This window comes from Dermacentor silvarum, chromosome 7 (genome assembly GCF_013339745.2).
Source record: "Dermacentor silvarum isolate Dsil-2018 chromosome 7, BIME_Dsil_1.4, whole genome shotgun sequence".
Taxonomy (NCBI): Eukaryota; Metazoa; Arthropoda; class Arachnida; order Ixodida; family Ixodidae; genus Dermacentor; species Dermacentor silvarum.
The window spans coordinates 17,217,106-17,241,668 of NC_051160.1; the positions used below are offsets into that span (position 1 = coordinate 17,217,106).

Genomic DNA, 24,563 nt, shown 5'->3' on the forward strand with positions numbered 1-24,563 from the left:
TGCGGTAGCAGCTGCTTTAGAGCATCTTGACCAGCCCAACTTGCATGTTTAGGCAGCATGCAAACAGCACATGCACATATTAGAAGAAATGCATATAAATCAAGTAAGACACAGTGAGAGACTGCAAAAAAGAAAATCTAAATGTTCTACATAGCAACCAAAATATGATGTGATGGAATGCAAGTTCAACATTGAAATTGAGTATTAAAGACGCTTTGCGCAGCCTTCACTGCACCGAATTTGACAAGGTTCGTTAGATTAAAAAAAAGTTAGAATCCAGTGACTGTAGGAAGCAGATTTATTTGTTTAGGCCGTCAATTTTTTGGGACAAATTTTGTTGAAAGTTGGAACTCAAGTACAAGGCTTTGAACTCTCTAACACTGTAACAAATAATGATGCAAAGTGCAACACAACACTGCATTCATGAAGAAATCGTGGAAATATGCTAGATAATGATTAAAATGAAGCAACATTAACCATGTAATCTTATTGTTTTCCAGAGGTATCCATATATAGCTTGGCAAATGTTGCTACGGCTGTAGCCTAGCATCATGCTCCAAGTGAGAGCACAGCAGTACTACATAAACTCGGCAGCCCAACATCATGAAATTCAATCTCCAAAAGTCATAGTCATTGAGTGGAAACCATCAGCAGGATGGAAAAAAATGTTATCAATAGACTGCATCTCATTGCAGATGTAGCATAAGGGGATAGCCCCATACCAAGTCTTTTCAAATAGAAATTTGGCGAGGGGGCATCACATTGAAAATTTGTTAATGAAACTTTGAATTGTCGAATTGGACGCCACTGCTTGTTCTGAGAGTAATGAAGATGCAGGCATTATTAAGGTGAAAGCCTTAGATGGCTCGTGGGTCGAAAATTTGACCAGTCCGGAAAATTCAATGGCACGAAAATTGGGGGTCGAACCCTCCACCTTTGGTGTTAATTACAGCAAAGTTAATTAATATAGAGCTAATTAATGCACTCGAACCCATGACCTTTGGTGGCAGAAGACCAGTAATAGGAAGTAACAATGCATTCGAATGATAATGTCAAGTAATTTAGTGAATGTATCATGAGCGTGCAAGCTTTTGCCTTCATCCTCTTTAGCGTATGCGTAAGTGACTGTCAACTTTTTTTTCTGTCTTCAAGAAGTAATGGAGGTGAAGAAATTCTATGGATTTTGCTAGTGGTAGGCTTTTTCCATCTTCAAAGAAAAATGTATTTATCTAGCAGCAGTAATACAAGCATTATTCGGATGCACAGATAAATCACCGGACCACTGAAGGAAGTGCCTTGGAGAACTTTCTCTACAGAAGCGCAAGCAAGTGAACCAGCCACTTCATTGTCATGAATTTCTCAGTGACCTGGTACCCATAGTAAATGAACTAAAGTAGGTGAGGCGAAACTTTCGAATGAAATGTGTTCAAAGGGGCCGAATTTGTAGATGCCTAGTTAGTGCACTGCATACAGTAACAGAGTAATGGGACAATAACTAATTTTAGAGGCAGCATTTAGAGGCATCTTTTGCAAAGCTAAAGCTATGGCTAAGATTTCGGCCTGAAAACCAGGGTGTCCTGGAGGACGAACGGAATAAGGCCAGTCAAGAGAAGGTGAGTAGATTACATCGCCTGCCTTTTCACGTGAGAAAGCGTCGGTTGCTAGGACGTTTGTTATTTGTAAGTGGGCCGAATAGCCTTACAAAAGAGCTTTCATGCATGTTGGGGGACATTAATTCAGCATTATCAGGCAAGCTATCTTCATACTGAATACTGAGTGATCAAGTGGAACCAGTGAATGGAATAACATCACGGATGAGTACATTTGTACTAATTGTACCTGTACAAAAACAGTATATGGGGTGCACAGTGATGACCACGTGTATTTAAATAATGCATTTGGTTCGCAAATAAGTGCATCTGTTGTACATCTCTAAGGAGATTCCTAAACTTCTGAAGTAGGTTATAACCCTAATAATGCGGAATCTTGCATGAAGAGAAGGTAGACACGCCTTACGATATAACTCGCTATCAGCTACAAATTTTGGAAGACCTAAACATGAGTGAATAGCTTTGTGCTCTGAAAGAAGAAAGGGTTTTGGGTGCTGTGCTAGTAGGAAACAAAACACAGCTTGTACATAACTACAGTAAATCGTGACAGTGTCCTTTCGCCCCCCATACCATAATACCAATTACCGATTTTATGTAGTGTCTTTAAGGCTCGTGACCTCTTAGTTCAAAGTCTTCTATATGGGAGTGCCAGTTAAGGTTTTCCATCTTATATGCCCTTTTTGGGAAAAGTTCCAGGACTACGATATTAAAACTCGAGAGATTGGTGCTTTTGAGTAGCTTTGTATTTTCTCAGAGTAGACATAGCCTTAGAGAGTGGAGAAAAAAAGGAAAAGGAGGGAGTGCTTCCGGTTTGCTACCCTGCACAGGAGGAAGGGGGCTAAAGGTTAAAAAGACAAAAAGGAAGGAGAGAGAACACAGGTCTGTAGAGGTCGGTTTCTGATCTTGAGGTATTGGTTGTGGGCATGGGGCAGCACCGTATGGAGAACATATGCGAGTTTGTCTGAATATAAGTGAACACTTAGCTTCAGTTGACACATGTTGAAGGTGAAGTTGGGTGCCGTGGTTGTCGCACTTCGTAGAGTTGATGGAACAGAAGTGTGGTCTGTGCAGATATAAACTACCACTGCTGTGTTCATTGCATGTTGAAGAGTTGATGAATTTGTAGCCGGATAGGGTAATGGAACTTTATAGGTGAGGTTAGAGTCCAATTTGTGAAAATGTGCCTATGTATTTTGTAAGTATAAAAATATGAGAAATGATGCCTCTAGCATTCACTGGCACATCGCTAACTTCTGACTTCTGTCCTCAGTGACAACAACGGGCGATCCATGATGTTTACTGAAGGCATGCAAGCACTGGATAAGGGCGTCCATTACTTGTAACGAGCTTTGAGCTGACTGTATCTGTAGCGCAGTAGAAATCATACAAAGAGCATCAACCAGTGACCGCAATATGCCGTCGATCTGCTGGTCGTCCTCTGGCAGCGTTGGAAGGGTTCTCGCTAGGTGCCAAGGCTGTGTTTACAGCCTAAAGCCCAAGCAACCTGTATATGATTCCCTGCGAGGAGCAGAGTTCCGCTATTGCTTTCCCACACCACTCGCACCCCCTATTTGCCAAAATGAGATCACTTGCATTAACAGTACCCTTCTTTGCTGAGAAACCAGCTTTACGGCTGTGGTGCAGCACGCAGGTGTGGTTTTACAGGATTTTTTTAAAATGTAAAGCATTCATTGGCTCTTTGCAGGCACTTTTATTGAGGCGTTTCAGGCCTCAATAAAAGTTCAACTGTTCAATGGTGAGATTGAGACTAGGTTTCTCAGCACAGTAGCTTGATGTTCTAGCCATTAGGCCACAATCGCTTTTTTGTTGTCTATTGAGTGTACTGAACGTAGGCAACTAAACAGGGAAGTCAATAACAGCAGAAACTGTAAACAACTTAGTACTGCAGAAGGAAAGTTGGCTTCATGAAGTGAGTAACCCAGTCATGGGCACATGACTGAAGGCTGTAGGGCTCAATGAAGGACACTATTGATGCTAAAAAATATTCCTGTGTGGACCGGGCGTCGAAATCACCGTTTCTATGTGCCAAACAGTTTCTCCATATGGCCCAGAAGCATTACGCCTTGTTTGTTCTCAGCAGCAAGGAACCTGAGAGTGTACGGATCTAAAGGAAGATTCTTTCTTAAAGGTGTGCTGTAGTATATCCCAAAAGAGCATTGCATTGCAACAATCAATAAAGATATTCTGAATAGTTTTCGGTTTTCTACAAATAAAACAATGCATGTTCCATACGGAACAAATAATTATTACTCCGGACCATCCAGGTTTTAAACAGCAGGAGTATACAGTTTGGTCCATTTGGTTACGCTTCGCTGAACCCCAAATAATGCTTGGTGGCCAGCTACCTGCAAAATACTTTGCATAACATTGATATGCACAGTGCGTGGAATCTGCATTATTTTGTTCCAGTGTTGGCGCCTACGTTATAAACGGTTCAGGTCACTCAACTCGAACGGCATCCAGCTGATATATGCAATACCAGTCTTTAGTCAAAGATGGGAAATGAATCATGTTTCACATGACCTCATGCACTTGTGTCTATTGTTTTGCATCCGTCCTGCTGAAGGAACCACACTTGGCGCAGGTCGTTCAGTGGGGAGATCAGATCGAGACAAAGTTGTCGACGACAAGACTAAGTATTTCTTGCATGTACTTCTTACTGTCGAAGTTGCCCTGAAAAAAATAGGGTGCAATGATCCTGTCCCCGCATATGCCACGCCACACATTCACACTCCAGCAAACTTGATGCTTGTGCTGCTGCAGCCAGTGTGTATTTTCTTGTGAGCAATTATTTCTTGTGACCAATAATTTCAATAACCATTCGAAAACCATTTGAAACTCTTCAAATAAACAAAAACAAAACCAAGCAAAAATAAAATTAGCATTTAAAAAAGAAACAACAAGGAAAAATATCTTTTTCCTTCCTCCATGTCGATGTGAGCGCGTAGCAACTACCGGTAACCAAACGTCTCGCAGACGTCTGCAGAAGTAGCATGTTTTATCGGGAATCAATGCATGTACTATGCTCGATCGAGTTTCATTTTTATTTTTTTCTATAAAAAGCACGTGTTATTACCAAGGTCCATCTTGTTATTACTGCCGACAACGATGTGGAACGAACACGAGCGCGTATTGACGTTGCCGTGCCGAGCATCTCTCCTGCCACTCCTGCAAATTGGTGAACCTGGGGCCGTATTCTGAAACGTTCGCCTAGGCGAAATCAGCGTGCGCGCTGATTGGCTGGTTGAGCAAAATTGAATGATGTCGGGCTCAGCCACCCAATCAGCTCATCCAATTTTGCTAAAACAGCCAATCAGCGCACGCCTGAAAGCGAAAAAAGAAATTTCGCCTAGGCGAACGTTTCAGAATACGGCCCCTGCGTGCCACTTTTTGGACGGTAATCGAGTGAGGTAGTACGTCGTGGCAAAACACAAACTATGAGGAGAGTTATTGAGTTTAGTGAGACACGTTACATTATTATATGGTGACGATCCATTATCGAGAAGCCGTATCTTTGAATGGCACCAATGCTATGGTTTACAAAGCATGCTTTTATCGCGCGTGATAAGCGAAGGCATCTCGCAGAGCATGCGCGCAGAAATGCGCGCCGGCCCACGCTCACGGCGTAGCAGACGACGTGCTTGCCGCGTGTCAAGTTGCGAATGCACTCCATCGGAGGCATGGATGATGATGCTATAGTTTGGCAGTTTATATAGCTTTGGTAGCGTTGGGCAAACCAGCCACGAAACCAGCCTCCTCTGACGCCGCACCTCTCTCATAGTTGCCGAAAAGCCAAACCCGTGGTAGAGTGTACTAGAATTGGACCGGAACCTTTGAAGGCGTTGTTTGGTCCGTGGTAGGTTTTAGCGATGCTGTCGTCACGATCGGTCACGATTTGAGTCATCACGATCATTATTGATGAGAGTTTGTTCGCCGTCGACTCTCGTCGCGCGTTCTCCGCGCACTTTGCTTCCTCCAGGCGAGTGAAAGCGGAGAGAGAACAGCGTCAGAGGTATGTCAGAGGAGGTTGTTGCCTTGCGAAGGCCGACTGTCTGACGTCATGCTAGCCCTCCTGAAAGCTGTTTCTTTTCTCCACGCTTGGCAGTTGTAGCGAAGTGGTTGTAGCTTCGTGAGTCCGTAGAAAGCAGGCACTGTCGTCTGAAAGAAGTGCCTGGCATGGGAGTTTACGCACCCCTGAACGTTCTGGCGACGTAGTGGGTCTTTCGGACGTCACGAAATGAAGATCTGAAGATCTGCGGGAAGCGGGTGATGGACGCAGCTACAGCTGTTTTCGGGAGCTGACGAATCGCAGTCATGGACGTGCCGACATACGGACGCAATTTCCGCGCTGCAACTTCAGCACACGATGGAGACAGGATGCCTGTGGTGCGCGAAGGTGTTGTTCCAGAGGCCGTTCGAGCGCTGTCTCGAAATGCGACATTGCGAGCGGCCGATGATTTCGACAGCAGTGCTGATGATCCTCTGCTTGTTCCTGAGTCACCGCCTCCATACGTAGTTCCCGTTGACAGGTGAGCGCACTGCTAGTGCGTGAATCACTTCCTTCATGCATGGAAGTTGATAACACGGCGAAAACGCAGTGGTGTTGGTGTAGGACAAAGTGCTAGTGAATGGAGAAGACAAGGCTTTTGCTGCCAAAGAAAGTCGTGGCTAATGAGTTCGAAATGCCACACTTTTCACTAAGAACATCACTTCGTGTGTTTAGCTCGTGTTCGTGTGATGATGCTTTGTCCTTAATTTCTTTTTACTCAGTTGTCTGCCTCCTGCAACAGAGGTGGTCCCATAGGAATCTGAGCCTGCCATAAACCTGTTGACAGCTCTGTGTGGCTTTACTTGCTTTCTTGCGCTTATGTTGTATAACCTGCACAGCGTGCCACGGATCATGGCAGAGCCCATTTTTAATGCACTGTTCTCATCAGATGAATAGGCTAGAGCAAAGGAAGAAACGAGGCAACAGTGGTATCCATAAATGAGAATGGCTTGAGGTAGTACTCATCAGTACAAAAAATAATGCAGGCAAGAAAATACGAAAAATTCCAATTTCAGCCATTTCATGTATGGTTCAGATTTTTATTCAAACATTTACTGTGTAACTGGGTCAGGCGTTCTTATCCATTCTTCACATATGACATATTCTTCATCCCACCCTGAAGAGGAAAGATGGTCGTGTTGAAATTTCAGCACCGTCAAGGAGGAGACACAACACCGGCACTCGTGTCATGTGCCCTCCTTGCCATCATCTAATTATTGCACTGAAATTTCAACATGAATACATACCAACACCTAAGAAATGTGGCGGTGTTTACAACATATGCTTTTTGGCTATGTGACCCTATATATACATGCAACTGGAAAGTGTCTTGGGACAATATGGCTTGCGCTGCTGTTGTGCCAATGTACTCCAAATACACGCATATGCATGCATCATCTGGAAACACGGCAGCCTCACGAGCCTATGCATTACCACTCAGGCAACAACAATTTCAGAGCCAATTGCAGTGACTGCAGGGTCTTAGTCAACAGCAAAGCACATGCCACCTTCATAGGTGATGAAAAGTGATGCCGAGTTAAAGAAAAAGATAGATTATTAGCATAAGTAAGTGGCAAAAAAGAAAAAAATGAAAGGGGACTTTATTAAAACTCATCCAAGTGATTGAAAGAGGCTCTGTTGTCACATTCCTAGTTCTTGGCATCAATAACACGAGAGCTCTGGGTCTCGCGCCGAAGCGTTGGCAGTGCCTTCAGTGCTGCATGCACATTCTCCTCTACACATGGAATACAATACTGAAAATACATTGCAGAGAGAATGTCACTACACGCTCAAGTATCAGGTAAACACACACATGTATCCAATGAGTGCAACCAGTCTGGTGGAAATTCCTGCGAAGTGTACACACTTCTTACATAAGCGGAACTTTCACAATAAAAGGCTCTAGTAGATAGCGGGCTTTCAGCATGGCGAACACGCAGTCTAGATCTCCAGAGGCCGTATCTTTAGTAGTAGTATGACTACTACTATGACTCAGTAGTATGAACATGTCATAGAGAGGACCGCCAGTACTCCTACACAGTAAGAACCTAATTTAATATGGTGCGATATCTATATCCTTCCTGAGTGTCCGTTGGAGAATGTTTCCCCAGAATATAGCATCTCTACAGTCTGTAAACCAGTGATTTATATGGTCTCAGCACGTGTAGCACGGCACAAAGCAGCCCCTCGAGTTTAACCAGGTTTTAACAGCAAATGTTTCCGAATGCAATTTACAGAAAAAGGTTCATCTCCAGGAGGTAGGCCCATTCTACAGACCCATCTCAGTATATCCTCATATGGCTGACCTAAATAAGGTTCATGATAAAATGTATCTGGGAACAATGAGTCCACTAGTGCAGCAAATGTTTTTTTGCGACTCAGAGTGAGCATGTATTTCAGCCTGAACCGGGCCTTCAAGAAAGTACAGATGCGCGCATACTTCTCTCGTGCTAGTGTCAACTAGGTCTTTGAGACTCTTGGCACATACGTCGCGTCGCATAGCAGCAACTTGCTTTAAAAAGCGAGAGCTTGTGCGCATGCCCCCGTTTCCATGGGGACTCAGATGCAGGATTGGAATGTGTGGTTGATTGTTGACCTTACCGCGCACCTTTGTGTCCATCACGTCTCACAGCAACAAGATGCTCATAAAAGCGAGAGCATGCCAGTTTCTCCCATATTGTACTGCCTTCGAGATAAGCCAAGTCGTAATGGAACAGGTTATAATGTTTATTTGCCTTATGCTGTCATCACGCACAGGTTCACATTACGCCACGCACTTGCTCACCCTTCAAAACATGTTGGTCCATCTGGTAGTGCCTTGCAAAACTCCGAACAATGCTCGATAACCAGCTACCTGCAAAATGCTTTGCATAACATTGATTCTCGCAGTGTGTCTGTGTGTGTCTGTCTGTTTGTGTTTGTGTTTGTTTGTTAAAAGTTAGTGAAAAAATATAGTGCCCGTAAGATAATGAAGTATCCAACCCTGGCTTGCTCTGTCTGCTTTTAGCCCGCTATGGCTGACATCTGATTTGAGCATGGCAAGAATTTGGCCAGTCTTTGTGGCACGAAGCGCCAGGTGTGTCTTGCAGTGGCAGGGTGTAACAGCTTGTAATTTCTTTTTTCTGTGGTTATGGGGCTGTTGCTAGGTTGTATGGGATAATGTATGCCTTTTGTGGTTCTCAAATGCCAGATAAAAATGCATTGTGTTTCTTGCATTTATTAGAAATGGTGATTTGCCCTCTCTGCTTCCTGCTTGTCGTTTCATGGTTGTCTTGTGTTTGATGTTTTCTTTAGTGTTATTTCTTTGATGGTTGAGTTTACGTGCTCCAAAACGCTCATGGCTGCTAAGTACCTCTGCACACTGGCAAGCCTAGTGTTCAGCAGCTTTGTGAACCTGTTTAGTTATGGTGGCATGTGTTTCAGTTAACTGGAAGGTGGCACTTCTTTCAGCCATTGAACTTCTGTTTCATGGCCAGCCCTCGAGTGAACAAAAATAATAATAATATAAAAAAATGCTTGTTGCTAAGTTGTAAGGATGTGCATTCCATTGTTCTGTCTGTGAGGCATATTGCTGTTTCTTTTTTTAAGCCCAAAACACATGAGAGAGGTTCATGGCTGATGCAGGAGAAAGGTCGTGAAGCGGCAACTAAATGCAGCTGCATGATTTAAGGCCGGGCTCGTGGTGTGCGTCGCAGTTGAATTTATGGGATGATATGCCTTTGTCAGGAAATCCTGTATTTATTTCTTTATCTAACTGAAACACTTTTTTTATTTATAATTTTTTTTTTGCACCAGAACTTCTCAGTACAGATACACTTGTTTTTCCCTGCTCATCACTAAAAAAAAAAAACTATTTTGCGCTTACCACTGCTCTGTTCGTGCTCAAATTTCGCAGTAATGTCATGTTTTATGGTCTGGATTGTTCAGTGTAACGCTTGGTGCTGTTACTTACCTGGTTTTCCAGAGAAGAAAAAAAAATGCCAAGTTGCTTTCGTTTAAGCTTCTCCAAAGCATGGCGACTATGACGTCACCTGGTCTTTTTCATTGTTCACTGTGCACCAAAGCGTGGCCTTGGAGATTGGTTTCCACTATTCATTGGGGGCTGCAACTGTGGGCATTGTAGACAAAGGCATATTTGTCTTTTGAGGGGTGCAAACCATGCTCTTAAGCATCTGGGAGTTCTCAATAGTGTTTTCAAAGAAAAAGCCCGCATGCCCGTTGAAAAAAAAAAAAAAAAAAAAAAAAAAAGCTAACAAGGGTGTTTGCATTCTCATTCAGCACCTACCTAGCTCTTATCATTTAGGACTGTGGCAGATTTCAGGCTTCACAGCAAAGGTGCCGATGTATGGTGGGAATGTATCCTCGGGTGGTCACTTTCGAAGATATCACTTTCAGTTTGTGCTATTGGCTGGTTGAGTAAAACCACTCGAATCATAGAGCACTCCATGTACTTTGTCACGTGAAAGCGACAGTATCACTGAAAGTGATTGTCCCAGAATACATCCCCTAGATGCCGTGGCTGATCACTTTCTTCGTTTACGATATGCACATGGCAGTAGCGCACCCAGGATCTCTGCCGGGGGGGTTGACAGTTTGCCAATACCATCTGAACAGCACTAATTTCAATTTCCTCACGAGAAATTGTAAAAAAAAATGCACTTTTTGCGAGTGTGAAGACGATTGCGCGTCTTACATCTTAGTTGCAGTACTCAAATGCGCAAGGAAAGAAAAGGGGTTAAACAAAAGGGGGGGGTTAAGCCGGCCTCAGGGGGGGGGAGGTTACAACCCCCGACCCCCCCCTTCCCCCGTCATTGCGCCACTGGCTCATGGACTTTGCTTTTTTGAAATATGATGAAAGTGCTGCTATCCAGATGCACAAGAGTGCAGTTATATCATTTTTTTCATTCTTCGCTTTCTTCAGAGCCCTGGAAAAAGGACCCACGTTAAAGACAATGCCATGGAAACAACTTCATAACGTGTTTCTGAGCACGCTTTACAACATTTCAAGTATGACTTATGCCCCAAAACGAATATTTAAAATTTTGTATAATTAAGCTTAATGAAGTAACTAACTAGTCACACTTCAAAAAATTGTCCAAGCAACTCAAGACAACCATGAGCAATATTCTATAGGTATCTTTCGTCTAAGGTGTACCAGTGTATTGATAAAGTTATTGATAAAGTTTGTTCTGGTCACATGAAACACCCAGTACAAGTGAAATGGATTAGCAATAAGTACTAAGTACGTGCTTATAACCTCTCCACTTGACCCCCAATAGCTAAACCTATCTGTCTGTCTCCGCAGTGCGTGCATATACACACAACACACACACAAATATATGTTGTTTCAGTCTTTTGCAATAATGGGACACTTCTGGGGTAGTTCAAGCGACCTGTTGGTTTTGGTTTCAGTGCTGTAAGTGTTGTCCGAGTGTTTTGTCTAGCAAAAAATTGTGTTGCTCCTTTTTTTTTTTTTTTTTTATGCCATTGCTTCCACCAGAGTGTGTGGTACACGGGGGAAAGCTTGTTTCTTTGTAATGTGTGATGTGTTATTGAAGTTGAACTTTCTGGTTTTGGGTTGAAGGCTGAATAAATTTGCTCTGCATATCTCCTTTGAGTGACTTTAACCATGTGCTAACATATTGTGATGTAACACTCATTGTACAAATATATATGACGCATGATGTACAAATATGTATCTTTTTTTTTTTTTTCAGATATTACTTTGTAAAAAATGTCTTTCTTTTGTTGGGAGTAGTACTTATGCTTCCTTGGAACTTCACAACAAATGCCAGTGATGTAAGTGTTTTTATTCACACACTCATTCTTGTTTTGTAGGCAGAGAAGGCACCTGTACAAACAGCTACAAACGTTTTGTTTAAAGGGGAGCACTAAAATAATACCAAAAGAAGCAGAGAGCATGAACAGGAAAGACACTCAATACTTAATTACAATTCTGAAGAAGTACAAACTTATTTCATATTAAAGCCCAGAGCCCAAGTTTGCTGCACCCTGTGAACACATCATATCGGGTGTACAGTGCTCAGTGAATGAAATGTGATAGTCGGACTGCATGACAGGTGGCACTTCTTGTGCCACTGGCCACTTGGCACTTTCTGTGCCACTAAATGTACTTATAATGCACATAAAGGCTCCCACTTTCACCGTATACCACAATACATCATGATGATGATTTATCATTGCCTTTGAAACGAGGTGGTGACAAATAGTCACCTAGTCTGCTTGATTTAATCAGGTATGCTATACATGTTTGTATACATTTCATTAATTTTTTTTTTTCCGTAAAATCTATCTTGCACGGTTACCTATGACTGTGAGAGATCAGGTCGTATCAATCGCTTCCCTGCTTTTTTTCCCACCAATATTGTAAACGTCTCTTGCTTATCTCGACTGCTGACCGGTTGATGCTTCCATCCAATTAAAACCCAAGTGCTTCTGGAAGGTGTACATTACCTACGGTTCTCACTGGGTGAATCCCTTCGCATTCCATTAGTATGTGCTGTGTGGTCTCCGGATCTTTGCTGCAGCAAACACATACCATCAGCTCGGTGTCCCCAGCGCCCCCGGTGGCTCAAAAATCACCAGCAGTCATGCATGCTCTTCGGGTATAACGTTTCAATCGCTGAGCACTCAGTGTACGGTACTTCGCAGTGCAGACATTTGATTTTATCAAACTTGGGAGAAGGATAAGGACCGAAAGAAAATTTTGCAGTTGTCACAACTATGCTGCATGCTGTGTAGCTATGCATTGTTGACGTCTCTACGAAAGTGCCGTTGTGCCTATTGCTTGTGTGTTATGGTTATTATTGGGTTTAACTGGGTATTATTGGGTTACTATGGGTTTAACCTTTACAGATACAGTAGAACCTCGTTATAGCAATGTAGTATCTGACACAAATAATACCTTCTTTATATCCGATATTCATTATAAACATGCATTTGTGACATGCTAATATTGGCTAGAAGCCTTTTTTGATTTACTTTATTATATTCAACTATTTGTTATATCCATGTTCATTATATCGAGGTCTAGCCGTATATTGTGAGGACAAATGTTTAACACAAATTTGGGTTCACAAATACCTTGCACAACCAGTACTAAGGCTACCTCTGACACACTCAGTGACAGGGCTGAGACGCTTGCAACTTGGTGAACATCATTCTTTTTCCAATATTCCATTCGGATGCTCTGTCCACAACTGTGACAGGATAGCACATCAGTGGCTCTGATAAAGATGACGTTTTTAAAAGGTGTTTCTATACGTCTTGAAACATTTCTTATTGTGCTACAAAAGGGGTTAACATACTCGAAAGGTTGTCAGAGAAAAGAAAGGCAAAAGGAAAATCTCTAAATGTGCGTTGTTGGAACCAGTGTGTACTCGCGGTTATAAATGTTATGTGTTTAAAACACATCCCATGCACAAACACGTCATTTTCGTTTCTTGTGGAACAAAAACGACAGCTCGAGTGCTGCAAGTCCTTACCACCTTGTTCATTTTTCTGTCGTTCTATGTATTTCTACAGCGGTTTCATTCCTCTCGTTTCGTACGGTAATGATTTACATCAGAACACTATCAGAATCAGCTGGACGTTCCCCGATATCAGTGCACGGGAAGAGTTTGATTTGTTTTCTTACCTAGTTCATGCATGGAGACCACATTTGTAACCTCAACAAAACTCAGGGGGAAATTCATAATTAAGCGTATTCTACCTCTGTTTGCTTTTATGACGCTGGCGTAGCAGGAAGTGTGTATTCTCAGCAGATAGCAATACTAATTGACATCTGAGAAGGATATATTTATAGTTTGCTGCGCAGCAGTATTTTTTTCTTTTCCTTTTATTGTTGTCTGTCGCAGCATCTTTGCTGTTGTCCACTAACCACCCATTCACTTTTTTTTTTTTCTGCAGTTCTGGATGTACAAGTTTAGGAATGTGTCCATCCCATACGACTACACATTTACACACAAGACGGAGCTGCAAGCGCACTTATTTGGCGCCTTTTCTGTGGCCAGCTCATTTCCCTCGCTCATAGCCGTCTACCTGGGAACACTGTTCAACCACAGGTGCAGTCTTGACCCTGCTTGTACCTCACATGGGCATGGCACATATAGTGTTCAACTTTGGTCTAACAAAATATCACATATTTTATTTTTATTTTCTAATCTTAGCTTCATTGAAGACTGTGCACAATTCACTGCTATTTAGTCAGGCTATGAGTTAATTGATAAAACCAGGTGTTGAGGACGTTTTTTTCATGTGGGTCCCTTTCTCTCAGTGGAATCGACAAAAAGGCTGTCGTCAATTTAAACATGTATGGTCGAATGCATTGAGTCTGAGTAAGCTTGAGTCCCACCTGTTAGATTGGTAGTGTTAGCTGTCATTTTAATTAGTCAAGGTTTCAGTAGTGATATCGATGTCACATTATTTTTTGCCATCCACGGAGTGCCACAGGAGCAATGTACAGTGGGCAAAATGTAGTGGCAGTCAATTAATTTTACTCCTGTCAGCGAGGTGCATGTTCTGAGAAAAAGTTGCCTTAGTAACAGAGGTCTTTATGCCCTTGTGTATATTTGTAGAGTGTTTTGATATCTTTACATGGATTTTCAATGGGGTGTAATTAGTGCTTAACACAGACAATAAACTGAAAAGTAGGCTTGATGGCGGAATTGCCAGGGGTCACCAATTGGGGGGGCCACCTGCCAATGCGGAAAAAGTTTTGGCAGCGGAGTTTCCCAGCACTAATGTTGATAGTGAATTAGCTTTCTGTTCTTTGGCTTCAACACAACAGCTTTCAATGTAGAGGCATTTGTTAAAAGGGAGTTAGCATAAGACCACATCAATAACATATATGAATTCAGACTGAAAATTTGTAATTATTTGGTCTTTCATAAGAAAGAAGGACATGCACATAAAAATCAACTTGTCTAAATATATTAAGGAAACCAGAAGCATAAATATCGTTCTGTAATTTGTGAAGTCATTTTTCTTCTGGCCTTTATGCAAGGCTATCACTTTCACAATCTAGATTTAGAGTTTTACACTAATAGATGTTGTATGGGCTCACTCACCTGGTTGCTTTGGTGTCCGCTTTTGGGATTGCATCGCTGGAATTCCAATATCTCTTGCGAGAAAATTACAAGCAAAGAAAAATTATCTTTGTGCGGCAAGGATTTCAACTTACAACCAACAAATTGGCAGTCCGGGATTCTACTTCTCAGCCACTCTTGTCGATGCTACAGCAGGGGAAAATATGCTGATCCCGAAGAGCATGATTGCACCAGCAGTTGCCATGATTGGCTAATGCCCGCTCAACATCCGTATACTGAATAAAGCTGGCGCCCGCACCTTCTGCATGCTCTAGCACGTTGCCTTCCTAGTTATGGAGGCAGTCCTAAATTAAGTTTTCTTCTTCTACATGGAATGACAATGATTGAGCATGTCTGCTTCGTTTTCATTAGTCTTCTTCTTCTATAGAGCTCAGCTTCGCATGTTCACTGGATGGGGCTGACGTCTTGTTTTCTTCAAGGATAGCATGATGCCTGTGAATGGAATCTTGGGAGCACTATTGTAGTGCATACAGATGAGGGTGCAAGAATGCACATGAAAGACACAGACATGGTGCTCTGTCTTTCATGTGCCTTCTTGCACCTAGTCTGTATGCGGTAGAATAGTATTTCAAGATGCCATACCAGCAAGCCTGCATTGCAACACATGCATCACTGTCAATGGGGTAGCCCAAGTACAAATTTAAAATAAGCTGAACAAATGCGGCAGTAAGAAGCTAAAGGATGGTTTTGGTAGAGACCACAGGCTAAGTCCGAATAGGCATATAAGAAGGAGGAAAAGCAGAGCCTTTCCACTTCTCCAATGGTAGGCGCAACTTCCACAAATGAATACAACTTGCACTTCTTTTACTTCTCGAAAGGAGATTTCCCCCACTCGCACCTGCAAACGTTCGCTCCAGCAAACACCGTGCGAAACAGTCTATGGCTTACTGCGCATTACAGTATTTTGCCAGCTGTCGTGTCACTGTTCTGTGTCGCGGGCTAAACAAATTTTTTGAGGGAACATTCAATGAGAAAGAGCCAGGTTTAAAACATGTCAAAACAACAGGGGCTAATAAATCTAAAACTCTCCAGACCGTTTGAAGACTGTCTACAATTCTACATCATAAGAATTACTATTTTTTTAGAAATGAAAACACTATTTACATCATTTGCCGGACTGGGAGCCAAGAATGCATTTCAAGTTCATTGTCTTTTAAGTAACATCTCTCTCTTTCTCTCTTTTTTCAGAATTGGGCAGGAGACACGGAACATATTGGGATTCTCTCTGTGCATTGTCTTCTTTGCAATAGTGACAGCATTCGTGAAAATCAACACTGATAACTGTAAGACCTGTTTTTAATTTTTTGTTATATGTGCACGACCCCTCATTGGCTGCCATTCTATAGCTTCTTTCAGAAGGCAGTGGCTTTACCTTGCAGAAGCATTGGGTAAACTTGTTTTGAGCATTGATCATCGCAAAATGGCACAGCTGACTTTGATCACACTGATGTACTGGGGCTGAGGTTTCAGCGTGAAATTCAAGAAATTGAAGTTTGAACTGACCTAAAGCTCTTTAAGTTTCACGGAGTGCTTAAAAATTCTTGGAACTTGGCTAGTTTTCTAAGCCTATAAATGGATCGTATTTGTGTATCTGACCTATGAGCTTTATGCAATTCAAGTGCCGAGCCAGTCCGATCATATTAGCATCTTTGTGGTAGGGAGCCATATTGTTTGTGGTGGCTGATGGTGGGGTGGATGATGGTTTAGCCGCCGTGGTTGCTCAGTGGCTATGGTGTTGGGCTGCTGAGCATGAGGTCGCGGGATCGAATCCCGGCCACGGCGGCCGCATTTCGATGGTGGCGAAATGCGAAAACACCCGTGTACTTAGATTTAGGCGTGCCTCATAATCAGATCGTGGTTTTGGCACGTTAAACCTCATAATTTAATTTTTAATAAAAAGGCTTACCAAACACTTTTGTTTTTTTCCTTCTATGTTCAATAGAAAAAAAAAATGTTTGCTCATTGTTTAAGACAATAAATATTGTTTTGAAGCTATCAGGCATCGTGGTGCGTTAAGCCTTGAGATTGTTTTGTTAGTCCTTGAAAAAAGAAAAACATTTCCCACAAGAGCTGCTACAAGTCCTATTGGCACATCATTCAGCGTCTCCTCAAAATAACACCTTTTCAGTTTAGCGCCACAACACGCCTCCACCTCTCAACCCTGTTGGGGAATGCAGTTAATTTTAGACTGATCACTGCCTTTGAACTGTATTGCTGACCACACACATTTCGCCATTCTTATTTGAATGGTACCATGTGTACAACTTGGCAGTTTTCTCACGAAATAATGAACATTTTGATTTCAGGGCAGGTTGGCTTCTTCATCCTTACTGTCATCCTCCTATCACTACTGAATGGCAAGTACCCACACCGCATCTCGTTCATGCAGATAGCACTAGCTTGACCTGCAGGTTTGATAAGTGTGTAAGGTGAAGATAAAAAACAGAGCAAGTAGGGCCTTATCAGCAGTTGCTGCTGTGCCTTTACGACTCTGATAAGGTGCTCCATGGGTGTCTTGAGTTATGGCGTACTGCTTTAAGTATAGGCTGTGCACAGCAGGCTGACTCATACCTCTGTATGGTCTGTGACGTCATGTAGGTGCCATTGACCGCACTGAGAAGAAACAAACAAACAAAGGAAACGTGTGTTATCACCTCTCTACCAGAAGTGACACATCACCTCCAAGATAGGACACTGCCCACGGTGCAATGAAAAATATCAAAGCCAACATGCTTGGATTTGCGTCACATGTCTGCTAACCAACAGGTGGTGCGTCTGCTTGGGCGCTATTGAAAGGCTGCTAATAAGAAAATTAGACAATTACCAGCACTCTAGCTTGGCCAAAATTTGTTTGATAGTATATAACTAGGTTTTTATATACAATTTAGCCAAAGGTTAATTTAGTTATAGTTGGCCTTTAAGTGATCTAATACGAGTGTGCCTTAGAGTCTTATTTAGCATTTCAATTTCAGTAATGTAACGTGTAAAGTTTTCATAAAAAATATTAGATATATGTTTTTTATTCTAAGTGGTACCTGGGAAGAAACAAAATTGTTGCTGGATCAAAATGTATCACTTGTTGCACATTGGGCATCACATTGCAAGACCTTGAAGGAGTTTCATTTGCAGCAAATATGCTTGCATGCAGTAAAGCAAAGAGACAGCAGCTAATCGATCTGCTGAAATATATTCCTTCTTTTATGTGCATATGATTAGCTACCATATATCTACCCAGTAGAGTTGTCTTGGTCCTAAAGAATAAAACCTGAACTTGAAGCCCTTAAGAACAGTCATGTAAATAAATGAGAGGGGAAGTTGATTCTGCAACAGGCAATTTAAAAAATCTTTGTTCATTGAACTACGGTGCTGAAAACTTGTGGGTATATGTAAATTTGTGTGCTCATTTCAAACAAGAGGTTCACTTTTGTCTCATTTGGTTTAAATTTTATGCAAGTTTCATTTCCTGGGATTTATTTTTTATTGGCTCTTTCTGATAGAAGTGGGGAGCTCAGCCATGTTTTGTGCCAAGGTCTCTCTCTCTCTCCCCTGATTTCCAACGGGCAAGAGGGTCAAACAAGCACATCACTGCATGCCGTGAGACACAATCAAGCTCCCCACACTGTAACTCTCACATGGACAATATTGTTACGTAAAACGACACAAGGCGGGACTATTTACTCTGTATTTACACTGAGATGCTCAGTAGCCAAGATGGTGGACAGCGCCCCAGCACCAGGCAGACCCGTCTTCTTTGTCGTCTGCTCCAGGCAGAATGTCTCTCTCAGGTTGTGGTAACTTCGTAGTAATATAGAGTAGGTTTTCACTGTATTAGGAGTGTTGAAGTGGAAAAAAAAGTGTATGTGTGTGAAGTGTCGTAAGCCGATCACATGACAGAGGTGGAGAGGGAATGGGAGAGCTTAGAAGAGCATGCGTGCGTGTGTTTGTGGTGCAACCTGACGGCGGTCTGGAGCAGACCACCGTCAGTTGCACTTCACTCCTCGAAGAGGCAGGGCGTTTGCCAAACGAGCTCCCGAACAACATTTTGCAGTGTGGTGAATGCGGCTTAAATCACGGATCGGGGACTTTAAAGAGGTGCGATGTAATGCTGATGCGTTTCTCTCGCATTTACCGCTAAATCGCCACTGAACTTTAGGGTTAGCAGGTCTGCAAGAATCGGGATATTGCACGCATATGTCGCCCGTGCTGGCAGGTTAGGGGTGGACTGGATAATGCATGCAGCCCACACTGTGATTGTTTCATTGGCTTATAGGCAGCAGACCTAAGAGTACAGTGAAATCTAGTCTATAGACTATTTTACAGAACTATCTGGGTGCCACTATCTTGGGTTGTTAAGGGTGCTGATTTCTATCTGTAACAACCAAGTGCATGGTACTACAGTGAATTCGTGTTAATGAAAATGGTTGGACGAGTGTGCTTGGCGTTTCATGACCATATGTTATTTGACGCCACCACGCACAAAACTGAAAAATTGTCCGTGTAACAGACCACGATGGCGATGCCCATGAAAAAAAAAATCACAAAAAAATAATATACAAAGAGGCCAGCCAAGGTGATAGATTTTTCGAAAACAATATTCTTGGTCTTCGTGCAGGAGTGGGTGATTTAGGGCCCCTTTTAAGAATTAATGCACCACATTACGTAAAAACATTTTTACCTCACTCTTCATTATCACACTCGTAATTTGTTCCCATATTTGTTCTGAGCTTCTAAGAAGAAAAAAATTTTTTTTTTTTTTTTTTGAGGGATATACGATGAATGCGTTACTAATTTTAGTGTTCGAGATTGATTCTGCTCGTAAGCTTTTCTTTTTTTTTTTGCAATCGCTTTTTTTTTAATTAAGCTTCATTTAACTTTCTCGTGTGTAGACTGCCTTTTTTTGTTTGGAAATAATGGCTTCATTCCTGCTCTACTTTTGTGTTTGCATTGGCTGTTTTTAAGCAGTTGGCCCCTTGTTTCTTTTTAAATAATTATGATCATAGTATCGCTGCCTTTGTGTATCTTTTCTGTTTATTTTCGCATTATTACATGTGGTGCAACTTAAGTGCTTGTACTTGCAACATGAACGTTTTGCAACCTGCCTGTGTGTACCTTACTAGATAGCTACTAGAGACTATATCGCACACATAGTGACAACATTGTCTTTTTCTTCCCGCAGTTTTTGCGTCATGGCTTCAAGGAGGAATCATTGGTCTGGCGGCACTCTTGCCTTCGGATTACATGCACAGTCTGGTAATCGGAATGGTATGTGATTGCATGGCTGAGCTTCTCAAACTTTTTGCAGAAGGGTTCCCTCTCAGATAAATTTGCACTAGCCTAGCTGTGGCCATTTCCAGTGGGTACGTATTGATTGTACGTACTGTGTACGTACTGTTGTACGTACTGTTGTACGTGCTGTTGTACGTACTGTTGTACGTACTGATTCTGCGTACTGCTGAAAATAAAATTTGGCAGTTGGGTCTCGCAACACGGCTGCTTACCGCCATTCAGTGCGGTCAGCAGTAATTTGCTTTCCTTCTCTTATACTGACCAATTACTATGACCTGCAAGGCCAGAGGTCGTCAATATGAACCAAAGGGAATTTGCCACTATTTCAGAAATTTTAGTACTTCTATTAAAGTACCATGTGTATACACACTAAGTAACTGCCTCAAATGCAAAAATGTTGACGAAAATAATGATACCTAAAAGGCGTCGCCTATGTCTTGAGACACTGTCATTCACCTTTGCAGCAAAAATTAATATATGTGTCAAGTGTTCTGGCGAGACAAGGAGTGCAACATAATGAAATGTCTCAAGTGCAGACAAAATACCAAGAAGACAGAAAACAGAGTGCTACTAATTAATTCAATAGCTGAGCCTCAATCTGTACGCACACATGAATATAACACAAGTGAGATTACTATACATGGCAAAAGGCGAGAGACACGATAGGACACCATTCTTTAAGTCGCCGTGCATATGAAACTGATTTTTTGCTTGTCATACAAAACCTCTGATATTTAACTAATGCAACTGGTTTTCATTTCCTTGATGAAATATGCCTGCAACAAGTCATGGATCGCGACATCCCTGCTTTTGTCTAATATTGCGATATTGCTTGGCTTTAATTCACATTTGTATAATTATTGCTGCTCTGGCAGATGCAGTCTTAATTTGTACTTTATTGACCTTTCATGTTCTGCTGTTCATTTGCTTACGCAGTGGCCTGCTTGTGCTAGTAGACTTCGTCATTGTTCATCACAATGCGGTTTACCACTCTGATGCAAGATTTCTCATACATGTGATCATGCCACAACTTTTTTTTTTTTTTTTCCCCTGTGCACCCGAGACACAGTTTGCATGAGGCTGAAAAAAGTGAGGGGTGTGAGAAGCCACTTCACCACCTTGTTCAGGTTATGTGATACCCTGTGGTTGTAGGACATCACTCCATTATTTGTTCCTTCACCATGCCCTTTACATTTTCTATCAGTCTCAGCAGCTGCTGCAATGGCAACTGGTAGTAGTGCTTTGTCATTTTTTCTCTTCCTTTATGCCATTTCATCTGCATGTCCATTATGACGATCAGCAACTAGCCCAGTGTCAAGTCATATTGCAACTTAAAAGGTAAACATCTATGTTAGCTCTTTATGCTGAGTGTTTGATCAGCATAACGAGTTCACATCTTCTGCTGTTTCTAGCACTATTTTAGTTAGGCAGAATTCATCAAGCAGCTGGGCCGGTGTTTTTAAAAGCACACCACACATTAAATAATTGATGCTGTTCCCACATCTGAGACTCCATCAGAGGGTTCATATGTGGGGTTTACATTTAGGGGCTCTACAAGCTCACTGAAGGATCTGTTCTGCTGCTGTAGTTCTTGGTGATGTCGAACATGCAACAAATCAGGTCAAACTCACTTTTCAGTGGAGATGTCAAATTGCTTACCTGAAGGCGGCATGGTCCATTTTCATCTTAATGCTTTCCTAAAATTCTGGCTATTTGCGCAGGGCTCTTTTCTGATTTCTTTTATTGGTGAAGTGTTTGAATGCCAACACTGGCTCAGCTTTGAGCACATGCACATGCACTGTCTTGAAGCTGATATCCAGATTCCAGAGGAAATGTTTGAAGTGCAGTGCTCTCATGCACCATCTGTCGAAGAGCACTGAACAACTCCGGCCAGGCATACGTAGCAACCTCTCTGTGTCAAGGCTGTATTCTGCACTAGTAGGGTAGTACAATCAAAAACTGCAAACTTGGATGTCAACTGTGAGTCTTCCGCTGCCAGTTATGGATTCCTTTACGGAATGCACTGCAGCCTTTGTGATGGATTGCAGGTGGTTTGAGGGAATGATTAAAAAACCAAAAATATCGAGATAATTTTTCTAGGGAAGGTACACTTTTGGTGCATCGGAAAGGTCAGCCTACCGCCCATGGAGGCTCACTAAGCCAGAAATGGGCAGTAAAATAAAATATGCATGGTGACGCTGCTAGAGGTTTCCGCACTGGCTTCCTGTGATGTCATATATCATCTGCTCAGAACTAATTAATAGTTAGTCAGCTAACAACGAATACATTGCTTTATGAAAGGACCAAGTGCGCATCCCATCCAGTTTTGACAACTTTATTATGTTATAAGCAGTCAGAACAGGTGAAAATACTTTGAAACTTATGATATCTCACTTGGCGTGGTTTGTATTTCAAGTTCAGAAGAAACTCTGCCCTTCCTTTTTTTCTAAATTAGTAAGCAATCTTTCTTTCATCAGGTGAATCAAAGTAAAGTCCTGGACTAATAGCTTACCAGCCTGAACTGAATTGCCTTTCAGTGTCCTTTAGCATTGGTGGTTTTGGAGGTGGTATAGTAATGTTGGAACTTGAGGGTTTAGCCTGGAACTCGAGGCTGACAATTGCTCCTCCTGTAGTGCCTCTTTCAGGGTATATTTAGTTTCTCTCGACATGTCTGAAAGTTCACTGTCTTCAAGAAGTGCAAGCAGAAGGTACAATACTTCTTTTCAAAAATCTGGTGGCCTTTTGGAAACACTAATCACTATGCACAATCATGTGGAAATCCCCTACTCCGCATGGCATCAAGTAATGCGTTTTGATCAGCAGTGTAACACTAGCAGGACTGGCATGACTCCTTCGTTTGAGTCAGTCCACCACTGGAAGGGCCTTGCTTCGAAGGCTCCATGCTCAAACTCACTCTCATTTCTGTTCAGTTCTGGATATGCTACATGTAGTTGCTTGACATTCAACAGCTTTCACTTTCTCGCGACCTCACCTTCTCGAGGCTTTTTATGCATTCTTCATCAAAGCCCTGTTTGTAGAGCTGCCCATGTACTGCCTGCAGGCGGTTGGTGGCCTCTTCGCTTCGGTGCTGCAAATCATCTGCCTGCTGGGCCACCCGGAGCCCACCACTGTGGCACTGGCCTACTTCCTTTGTGCCATCTTTGTTTTTGTGGTTGCCCTGGTCTGCTTCCTAGTCATGCTGTCCACGGTGAGTAGTAACCAGACCGAACTGCACAGTCGGCTTTAGCTGTTCCATTATCAATGACCAATGATTTCAATTGCCAATGTTGGTGGAAAATTTTCAAGTGCACATTGAGACTGTTTATGAACGTGTAACAGGCTTTCATAATTAGTCTCAATTTAGTTCTTAGACTGAAATTATAATCTTTTATGTGGGTTTGTGTGAACAGAAGTGTGTGCGTATACAGTTAAACCTCAATATAACAATCTTCAATATAACGAAGCTCTCAGTATAACGAAGTATTTAATTTTTTATAACTTCTTGTCCATAGAACATGGGCCTCAATATAACGAAGTGTCTTTATGCACGATTTGAATGTAACAAAATTTCACTGCCATGGTGAAGGATTACCGAGACAATTAGTGGGAACTCACGTGGGCGCAGATTGTCAAATAATTGAATTACATGCAGCTGCTTTCGAACGCACCTCTCAAACCACGTGCCACGTGACTGAGAGTGACCGCTGAAGTGTACAACTGTTATGTTCCATATAAAGTCCAAGTTCTATAAGATCCTATCGTGCTGTATGCTTTAGGTGCGAGTGAAAGCATGTAAGGGGAGCTGGAAAGGATGGTGGCTTGATGAGCGCGGTCTTCTTGTGCACGTGAAGGGAAAGAGGGAGAGGGGAGTGAGCTCGTGGCAACGCAATCAAGGGCACGCAAGGGGAGGGGTAGAGGGGGGGGGGGGGGGCAGGTTGGCAGTCTTCATTTCTAGCACAACCGTGTCTGTACTTGGCTGGGTGCATATGCAACCTGCGTGCCCTGTTTCAGAGGGAATCTGCCGTGTGTGCAAAGACTGGTCGAGGCGAGATGGTGTGGCATTGTTTGTTGTCTTCCCACGTGCTTAGTGCTGGAGGTAGCGTAATCTCTAGTTTCAGAGATGCATTGAAGGGAGAGGCAGACGAAGCATTCGTTTGCTGCTGCTGGTACTTTTCATCACAGTGTCGTCGCAATGCGGACGACACTGTCAGCCAAGGGGGCGGAATGAACGCGAAAGCGTGGCTGACTTCACTTCGTACTGCCACTGTGAAGATATCGTCCACACAGCCTTATCCTTCGTTGCCAACTCTCAAATTCAACAAATTTTTTTTCATTCAAATTTGCTTTATTAGATTGCCCAATAATTTGGAAAATTTTTCAGCCACTTCGATGTCAGAAAAATCTATCAGCAACTGTATTTACTTGCATAACAGATTTAATTTCAAAATAATGAAGTTTTGATATATTGAA

The 24,563-nt window shown here is 42.4% G+C and overlaps 1 protein-coding gene across 1 annotated transcript in view; it reads left to right on the forward strand.

The window, feature by feature from the left end:
- The first annotated feature begins 5,463 nt into the window (after positions 1-5,463).
- The window catches only part of LOC119457630 (equilibrative nucleoside transporter 3-like), a 32,085-nt gene continuing 12,985 nt past the window's right edge, over positions 5,464-24,563 (forward strand). Inside the window, exons 1-7 of the mRNA XM_037719263.2 lie at positions 5,464-6,160; positions 11,397-11,478; positions 13,609-13,763; positions 15,996-16,090; positions 17,114-17,164; positions 19,984-20,069; positions 23,155-23,301. Coding sequence (XP_037575191.1) covers positions 5,946-6,160; positions 11,397-11,478; positions 13,609-13,763; positions 15,996-16,090; positions 17,114-17,164; positions 19,984-20,069; positions 23,155-23,301 — 831 coding nt within the window. The 5' untranslated portion in view covers positions 5,464-5,945. The remainder of the gene's footprint in view (positions 6,161-11,396; positions 11,479-13,608; positions 13,764-15,995; positions 16,091-17,113; positions 17,165-19,983; positions 20,070-23,154; positions 23,302-24,563) is intronic.